General features: G+C 33.9%; 1 protein-coding gene across 2 annotated transcripts; it reads right to left on the minus strand.

The window, feature by feature from the left end:
* Nucleotides 1-903: 903 nt before the first annotated feature.
* Nucleotides 904-5315, minus strand: LOC101218616 (respiratory burst oxidase homolog protein E). 2 transcript variants are annotated; one of them, XM_011657127.2, is made up of 11 exons: nt 4564-5307; nt 4326-4485; nt 4079-4241; nt 3175-3984; nt 2858-2953; nt 2489-2604; nt 2193-2363; nt 1950-2118; nt 1681-1872; nt 1444-1572; nt 904-1365 (listed from the first exon to the last, which is right to left on the minus strand). In XM_011657127.2, the coding sequence occupies exons 1-11, from the start codon at nt 5144-5146 to the stop codon at nt 1177-1179; spliced, it is 2778 nt and encodes a 925-aa protein (XP_011655429.1). In that variant the 5' UTR covers nt 5147-5307; the 3' UTR covers nt 904-1176. The 2 variants fall into 2 exon arrangements, with proteins under 2 accessions (XP_011655429.1, XP_011655430.1); XM_011657128.2 differs by lacking the exons at nt 904-1365; nt 1444-1572 and having other exon boundaries at nt 1688-1872; nt 1950-2114; nt 4564-5315.
* Between the last annotated feature and the right edge of the window lie 4567 nt (nt 5316-9882).

Consider the following 9882-nt stretch of genomic DNA (forward strand, 5'->3'; position numbering starts at 1 on the left):
GTTGTAGTCAAATATGAATATTATTTGTTATTAACAATCACCCCATTATTGTAGTAGGTCAACAATATGCCAACTCTACATATGGATCTTCTTATCCATAAAACATAAAACCTAATTGTTGAATAACTTTTTTGTATTTCAATTATTTCATCAAATTGCCATTCAATCATAGGATTTTGACTTGGACTTCAAAGTTCAAATTGTTCTATAGCATTGTCTTCTTCTTTTTTTTTTTCTTTTAATATATAGTTAGTCTTAATCTTAATAGGGTATTATTGTACATTGCTCAAACCCATTATTAAGATATGGTTTCGATACGATTTAAGATGTCATTTCTTTTTCTTTTTCTGTCTTCAAAATTTAACAACCCTTAGTTGTGTTTGAATAAACCTTTGCAATATATCAATTTCCAACAGCTGTTCTTTAGTGGATTGACACTTTTGAGAATCCCAAATCAAAATCCAGATTTGATGCTTTGAATCTTCTCTCCTTTTGCAAATCTTTTCATAGCTGTATAGATTGTTGTGGATTAATTATTTTTCCTTAATATATACATAAATAATACTTGGAACCTCTTCATAAGCTAAATTAACAACCAAACTTTTAACATTAATCACTTCAATTAATGAACCTGTTGGATTGAGCAATCTTATGTATAGTTTGATGTTTGGATTTACAAAACTACATCTTTCAATATTCGTTAACGGTGGTAAATAGTCTCTTTATTTTTAATAAATAAGTGTATAGTAACATGTTACTACTAAATTTGTCAAACTTTACCCTTAATAGATTTCTATTTGAGATACGACCGTCTATTACTTTAAGAACTAAAACTATACTATAAACGGATGAAGTTTATGTATTGCAAAGATCATAAGATGGAACACATTGTAACAAATTTAGTTTGAGTTTAAAGAAGTGTAAGGTATGAGTTATATTTGATGCTAATCATGCATATTTCACAAATATGTCGTTTATTATACAAGTAAGAGTTTTAAAATCCCCTACAAAGAAAGAAAAATATACATAAATGGGGTATAATTAATATATGGTATGGCATGTGAATCTATATCTAGCTAAGCTACAACTAATATATAATATATAAGCACTCCAATTTGGGTTTCCCTTCCCTTTATAGTATAGTTTATATTGAAGAAAAGAGTAATTATAATGAAATCAAAAATATTCCTTATGGAACTCAAATCTAGTTGTAGTCTTGAGAGTAAATTGTTGTGATAGTCTTCTGAGTTGTTTGGCCAGCATTGGCATTCCACAATAGAACACTCCCACTGTCTTGTATGCATGCTTCGATGCAATTCGTCCGAACACCTCCTTCCACTCCGGCCTCGCGAAGTGAGTCCTTGCCTGAATTGTAATTAAATTCCCCAAATTACATTACATACATATATATTCATAAGCGTGTATTTACGTTACGTTACTCACTCGTGTGCCGGACAGAATGTCGACACCATGCTTGGCATGGTTTAAAGCTTGAACCATTGTGATCAATGTGCTCCTTGCATCACTTTCTTCATACACACTTGTCAAGTAGTTGTGTAGTTCAATTTGGCCCTAATTCATTTCATCAGTACACACTTCCATTAATCTATGGATTTAATTAAAAAGGAAGGAAAAAAAAAGCATTTAGTTCAATGTCTCGTCTTATTAAGTTTTAGTTACCTTCTTGTCCATCTCTGCTACTTCATCCATCACCCCTTTGAACCACTCCAACGAACTAGCCTCCCTCGTTACCCAATAGAAATACGCTTGCGCTTGTGTCCTGCTCTGCAACTTCCTCTTTCCACTTGGTGTACTCGTGTTTAAAGATCCAAAGCTATCTTCTGATCTACTTGTTTCCGTTGTTGTTGATTCCTACGGTTCAACTCTTATATACTAATGAAACAATTTAATTCTAATAATAATAAATACGTTGTGTATATTGGATTTACCGCAGGCGTTTGCTGATCTTCATTGGTTCTAGAGTTGTTGAGGAGATCCTTGAGGATACTAACAAAAGGTGTGGCTCCAATTCCAAGTCCCACCAGAAGAAGCACGTCGTAGTTTTGGTAGTCTTGTGCAGGAGCACCATATGGCCCATCCACCAACAATCTCGGCTGGCTGAACCAAAAGTAGATATATAAACTAAATAAATAGACACGGAAAGAGATCGAGGAAAAGACATATTATATTACCTTTTTCTTTCCATGTTGACCAAATGCCCCAATTTGGCTCTACCAAGGAGAGGTCTAGAGTTGACATGATCGGTGAAGACACGTTTGAGTTCTCTTGTCCAATCCCCAACTGTTCTAATATGAACACTCAGATACTCATCTCCTGGTGCTGAAGTGATAGAAAATGGGTGCCTGAGCAGGTTTGTTTTCAATGTTATGCTTTTTTTTTTCTTTTTTTCTTTTTTTCTTTTTCTTTTTCTTTTTCTTTCTTCTTTTTTTTTTTTTAAGCAAAAGGATTTGGAGTTCTAAAAACTTACCATTCAAATTGGGAAATGGATGGACATTGAAGGAATATGTACTGTCCACTTATGTATTTGAATCCACGAGGCTTTAACATCACCAAGCTGAATACATTTCCTGGTAATACTGAAACCTATTTCACAATGACGACTATTTTATCCACTAAATAATATTCATTTAAGCTGATAAGTAATACTGCTGGAAATGCAATGCAATCAAAGTCCTAATTTGTGAAACAAGAGGATGAAGTAAAAGTCCATTGTAGAGATATTTGGATGTTCGTTATCCCTAACCAATACGGACTATAGTAAAGTTTGAACCGAGAAATTTAATAGAAAAGTAAAGCCAAGGCATGGTAAATTTTAACTAAAGGTTGCATTACGTACCTTCAATATCTCAACAGAGTAATACTCTGATCTGCAGGCTCTGAGGCTCCTCTCACCAAGATACAGCAGCAAAGGAAAAGAGATATACACCCAAGTCTATCACCAAAAAATAATTCATCCTTTTTTCAAATAAAAAACACAAAAACAAGAACAATGGTCTTCATAACCATTTGGCTTTTCAAATTTTGATTCAGAAAAGTGGACTAAATTTCAATAATCAGAGAACCTTACGAGAGAGTAGAAGTTGTACGTATAAATTTAATTTGCAAAAACCAAATGGTTACAAAAGAAAAGAAGAATTTTGTGATTGGGTTTACCGTTTTTTGAGTCCAATTATGAGCAAGAAACAAGAAAGTTCCATGAACAAGAAGCAAAAGGTAGACAAATCCCATAAGATGATGAGAGTACCAAAAGGCATTAAATCCAGCCAATCTGTTGAACAACCAAGGCAATCTCACAACATTCCTTCTAAAACGACGAGTAGCAAGTGTAAATGAAATCCCCATCAAAATCACCATGAATACCCCTGTTACCCCTTCAACACTCATCAATAGCTCCTTATAGTTTGGCTTCTTGTTGTGGAAGTCACTCGATATCACTTCAAATTCCTCTGCCGATGAATTCGCCAATCTCGGGAAGTCGCATGCCAAATGAACCCCGCCATGGACGGCTATTCCAATCGCTATGAAACATGCAATTAGCTTATGAAAATTGATGTTGTCGTCGAACGGGACTAGTGATCTCGCTGCAGTCGATCGCAGCCATGTGAGAGTGTTGCGGCAGACGGGGAGGAGAATTAAGGCCATGTTGAGCTTTAGAGTCTCGGCGGCGCCTTTTGCCGTGGGAAGACAATAGCCCATTATGTCAAACGCTGCTTTATTTTTGTATTGAAGGAATTTCCATGTGAAAAGAGCTGCCATTGTTGAGGCCCATAGAAAAAGAATCCAAATTCTTTGCCAGTTTTGGAAGATCACTGAATTAAATGTTGTGGTTGCTGATTTGATGATGTGTTTTGGGTTGAATGAGCTTAGATTTTGGCTCCATCCTACACTTGTTGCTGTGCTTAAGGGTCTGCTGTAATTCATATATGTGTCCCTTTGTAAAAGCAAAGTCTCAAGTTGCCATAGCTGAATCAATCAATCCATTTCACAGCTTGTAAGGAACTCCATCACCTCAAAGTTGGGTTCTGATATCATATAGTTAAATTATTATAAACCTTACCTCAATGTATCCGAGGTTTTCAGGGTCGAGTTCTTCCATGATCAAGGAAGCGTACTCCTCAGCTCGCTCTTTGAGTTTGGAAAGATTGTTTGCAGAAGCACTTAGCAAGATCAGCTCCTGTACTTCTTCTCTTGTGATTCGGCCATCTTCATTACTGTCGGCCCTGTTTGTTTTGAATGTAATGACTCGTTACAAACTCCGAAAGAGAGTGAAAGAGAGAAAATGGATGAATGACAACCATTCTTACATGTCAAAGAAGATTTGGAGTCGAGCATCGAAGCTTTGGTCCGAAATCTTCAACCAAAATTCATGGAGTTCCTCTATGTTGATTTTGGAAATCCTCAATCCTTTTCTTCTTGCTAACGCGTCGAATATTCTCAGCGCAAATTCCTTTGAATCCACCATTCCTGTCACAAATTCAAATATTACTTGAAATTTGAAAAACAGTTTAAAACTGTGGGTAACATTGTTTTAGAAGCTCCCACCAATGCATTCAGCAAAATCATCTCTAGCAAGCAGTCCAGCTTGAGCCAGAGAATGAAACCTTGAGTGGACTCGTTGCCAGAGCTCGTTAGCATCAGAGGCATTGGTGGTCTTGCTAATGAATCTAAGGCCTCGAAGGGCAGCTTGAGCTCTAGATCGGGTACGTTGCAGCTGAGCATTAAGGCGGCGAGCGTCACGAGCAGACATGGGTACCTGCGCAGTGTCGTCCCTGTCGAGAGAGGAGGCAGTGGAGGCACGAGAAGAGGCAGACCGAAGCCAAGGGAATTTGTTACGAATTCTAGCAGTGATGGAAAGAGCGGCGTCATCTTGAAGGTCAGAGGAGGGAGCAACAGGAGCAATGCTGCGAACCAAAACAGAATCATCCTCAACTTCCAAAGTGACCTCGACAAAGTCTTGGTGATTAACAAGGTCATTCAAGAAGATAGGCAACATTCCTTGAGGATCATGATCATGATGGTGGAGGAGATCGTGGTCTCCGTGGTCGTCGGGAAGTCGACGAGTGTAGGTGGAACGGCGAGAGTTGTTGGAGTTGGGAAGGGCAAAAGAGGACCAAGACCTTGTCATTGAAGAAGGTAAGGGGGAGAGAATAGAAATGGTGAGATTAGAAAACGGACATTGTTGGTGTAGAGAATAAGAAAGGAAAGGAGTTGGTGGTGATGAAGTAATTTGGAGAAAGAAAAAAGAAACACACCTCTCAACCAATTCGCATACACACTATTTCAACGCTTTCATTCTCTCATATTATAATTATATATATCATGCTCTTTTCTTTTCTTTTTTTCTTTTTTCTTTTCTTTTTTTCTTTTCTTTTTTTCTTTCTAATTCATGAAATATATTTTAAACTAAACAGAATGGAATTAGAAATATATTTTAAACTAAACAGAATGTCACATACATTAAAATATTAAACCACCTCAGGCTCAGATGTTGAAATCGCTTCAAAACTAAGTTTTTTTTTTTTATAACTATAGCATTTCCAATCGGGCCTTACATACATGTCAATTCAGTTATGTTTTGACTAGCAAAAACAAAAAAACTAACCAAACTATTCAATTCTTACTCTAATTTCTATAAATAAAAATTGTGCAATTCTTTGATAACCATTTTTCTCTTTTTAAATTAAATCTATTTTTCTTCTCATTTTTTTTAGATCAGTCCAATTCTAAATTTTGATAAGGTTTACTTGACACATTTTTTAAAATAAAAAATTTAAATTTTAGATTCTATCAATGTCACGGATAGAATCATATCATAGACTATCAATGTCTTTTATTGATAAAATCTAGAAATTTTGTTATATGTTGTAAATATTTTGTCAAATTTACTATTTTTGACAATTCTGTCTATTATATTTAGACGTAGAATAAGAGTTTATAGCTTGATTTTTACAAAACTAAAAGGGAAAGTAAAAAGAGAAATTTTCACTCGGTCCAATTTTGGTATTTGTATAATTTTAAACTTGGGGTGTCTTGGGCGTTTTTGTGATTTTTGAAAGCTTCAAAGTAATTTTTTTATATTTTCATGGTTAAGGAAAATAAATGGATTATTTTACCATTATTTTGAGGTCAAGAAGAGATCAAGCAAATCCATAAACCAATAATTTAAGCTTGTATTTATGAGTGGAAAATGAAATTATTAAAGTGATTTCAAGCATGTTCTTAAGCTATTGTTTATGAAGAATTTGAATTAAATGTTTAAGCTGTTTTACGAATAGTTTCCAGGGCATGTGATTTCATTAAGGTATTTATTCAAGCATATTGTTTAGTGAGAAATGTTTATGGCATATTAAAAAATGAGTTTATCAAGGTGTTATGAGATTTAAAGACTCTTTATGCAAAAGGATTCTTTAAGGAGTTTAAAGCTTATGATTTTCTAAATGTTTTCACGGAACCAAGATATCTCAAAACAGCCCTTAATGGGGTAAAATAAGGGGCGCCAAAGACAAGTAAGTACACTTATACGTAAGAATGAGCGGGGACGCCTACCTCGTAGGAACATGGATTAGAGATGGCCATCTTTGAAATTTAGAGTTGGTATTGAGTAATCTCTACTATCTCGTAAGAGTAAATACTTGGGATTCGAGCAGGAAAAATGAGCGGAAAAACCAAGGATTTAATTGTCACTGTTTCTTAAATGTTTGTGAAGTTCAAACATTTATGTATTTATTCATCATGTACTATTTCAAAGAATTTACGAATTATTGCTTTTCATAAGCTTACGAAAAATTATTTAGAAAAATTATCACTCTCTGGGCTCGTTTAGCTCACACTCTGGAAAATGTTTTTCCACTTTACAAGTAGAGATCGTATCCTCGAAGCCTAAATCGATGCTATCTGTCTGCTGAAGGGTTTTGGCTTTATTATCGTATGTGTCTTGTTGTTCCAAACTACGTTTAGTTGGTATTTTAATGGTATTAGACTTAGGTTTAGGAAGGTTAGTTTAATTAGGTTATGTTTTATGTAAATAAGGTTAAGTTTTGTATGTACTAAACTTATATAAAGTTTGTTTAATGAGAAGGGTTTTACTCAGTTATGTTTTAAAATTATGCACTATAAGAAAAGGGGGCTCTCCCGACGTATAGAATCATCACGTCGGGAGATATATGAAAAGTATCAGTAAAGCCTTTTTCGACGCATAAATATACATCGGGATACAAGTCGAAAAAATGTGTCCGGAGAGGAACTCCCGACGTTGTATAAACGTCGAAGACGATGTCAATATAGCGTTGGAAGATGTCTCGAAACTCTCGATACACAACATTGTGCGTCGGAAGTTCCTCTATTTTTTTTAAAAAAATACCTTTCATTTCAAATAGAAGGTAGATACATTCATTTCTTGTATTCACCCCTCCCATTAATTTTTTATTCACCCTTCTTTAATTATTAATTCAACACCCCTTCCTTAAAAATTCTAATCCAATCCTAAATCCCTTTAATTTTCAATCAACAATTCTAATTATCCCCTCGCAAAAGCATAATATTATTCCACATAATTCAAAATCTTATTCTCGAAACAAAAACTAATTCAAAAACCAAATTTCTAATCAAAATATAATTTCTAATTTAAATCATAATTTCTAATCTAAATAAAAACAAATTACATCAAACTAATATAAAATAACCCTACTTACCGATATGCGACGACGAGCGGCGGAAAACGACGACGAAATGTCGGCAAACGGTGGGCACCGACGGGGAGTGAGATCTCCTCTTCTTCTTCTCGATCTCCCTCTCTCTCATTTTTTCTTTCTCTTTTCTCTTTTGATTCTATAAAACAAAAGGATTTAATGGAAGGAGAACTTCTGACGCTGTCCGAGTACCTCAGGATAGTCACCCTAATCCCTACGTCGTTAATGACATGCCTCACTTAAGATATCAAAGGAAAACCAAGCCATGCAAAATTAAATAGTGTAGTCCACACATTTTCACGGAGGGAAGAAGGAAGATTTACAAAAAGTAAGTTCCAAAACTACCAAATACACTGCAGCACAAACAAGATAGTATATATATTGCCCCGCTCTTGAGCACCAAGTGAAAGACGCAACTTGGGGAGCTTCAGACATGGAGAGAGTCTCCTCAATAGACCTAAACCAACTCAGAAAAGTCATTTCCCACATACATGAGTGGCAACTTAAAATAAGATCAAGATAGTCAAACTTAACAATCATGCAAAGGTATAGAGAAACACCGATCTGAACAATGAGATCAAACATGCCTTTAGTCTATGCGATTGGCTGCAGACTTTCTGTTGACCACTTCATTCTACACGAAAAATCTCTAACTGAATTCCTCGACATATAATCATATTTTGTTGAGCATGTCTTCACTATCGAGATCAACGCCACACGATTTAATATAGTTTCGATGATTCTACACACCCCACACAAGAATGGTTGCGACCTCTTGATCCAAACCAGATTTGTGATTCATTAATGCATCCCATAGATGAGTCGAGCTCCCACTGTCCAAAAAAGACCCTTAAAGTTTGGAAAAATGAAGAGTCATATATATATATATATATGTTTAGTAAACTTACAAACCCAAAACATATGTCCTGCCAATTCCACCAAAGAAACAGAAGGGGTTTTACTATTAATTCTTTTTCTAAAGTGATATTACTAAAATGATATATTAAAATGAATATTATTTAAGAATAAATTTATAGTAAAGGGAACAAAAATATTTGTAAATATAGCAAAATATCACCTACAATCATCTATCACTAATAGTACATATATTTATCATTGACATACAATAAAGTAAAGTTGCAGTGTGCTTGATAATATAATAGCTTCTAACAGTTTTATGTTTTAAAATAATTAAAGGAAAAAAGGTGTTAGAAATTTAAAAAGGAAGATGAGGAATAGAAAAGGGGACGTAAATAAGAGTGAGGAATTGAATATAATGAAAGAAGCAATGATTCTAAGTTGTGCTTTGAGGAGAAGGAGGAGGAGAAGGGTCTCCAGAAAAAGAAATGGATTTTTTAATTTTTATCTTTTTTGACATTGTTTAGCCCAAATGCAAATGTGGTTCCGTTGTCCCGTCAATCTCATGCATCATTTTTTTACTACAAAATTATTCTTTTATTTTTAATCTTACTATTAATTTTTATTTCACTTACTTTATTATCTTCAAATAAGATATTATTACCATCATTTATAGGGAAATTATTTAGCGTATGAAGAGGAAAATTTTGTAAAAGGATAAAACGCATTAAAATACTTGTAAATATAGTAAAATATCACAATATATTTGTAACATATAGACCAAGATAAATTACTATTGATGTCTATTATTATAATAGTATGTACTTTTGCTAAATTTTGGTCCATTTTAATATATTTGAAAATGGAAAATTTTTAAAAATAGTAGATTTTACAAAAATATTTATAATCTATAGCAAATTCTATCGTTAATAGTCATTTATATGGTATTGTGATAGAATTCAAAATTTTGTTATAGTTTGTAAATATTTTAATTTATTTTACTACTTTTTAAAAATACTCATTTGAAAATAGTCCTTACTCATATTATATTTATATTAGTGATATTTTAATGCTCATTTTTGTATTTGGTGGATTTTTCTATGATATAATAAAAATGACAGTTTAACCGAACATGCCAAAACGTGAAAAGAAAATGGATGAAAATCAAATAGTATGACACCATAATAATATAGTTTGGCAAAAAAAAGGAAAAAATGGAAAATGAAAAGATGGCATGAGATAAAATTAGTGTGTAAATGAAATGAATAATGATGCGTAAGTGATGGATGAATGATGATGATGTTGGTGTTTGGTG

This window comes from Cucumis sativus, chromosome 5, assembly GCF_000004075.3.
Source record: "Cucumis sativus cultivar 9930 chromosome 5, Cucumber_9930_V3, whole genome shotgun sequence".
Taxonomy (NCBI): Eukaryota; Viridiplantae; Streptophyta; class Magnoliopsida; order Cucurbitales; family Cucurbitaceae; genus Cucumis; species Cucumis sativus.

Bases quoted from the DNA above. Each gene is read 5' to 3' on its own strand.
- LOC101218616 (XM_011657127.2), bottom strand. From the start codon at position 5,146: ATGACAAGGTCTTGGTCCTCTTTTGCCCTTCCCAACTCCAACAACTCT. The intron at 2,364-2,488 runs GTAAGTTTTTAG...AAACCTGCTCAG, and splicing joins TCCATTTCCCAATTTGAATG to GCACCCATTTTCTATCACTT. The intron at 1,366-1,443 runs GTGAGTAACGTA...ATTACAATTCAG, and splicing joins ACATTCTGTCCGGCACACGA to GCAAGGACTCACTTCGCGAG.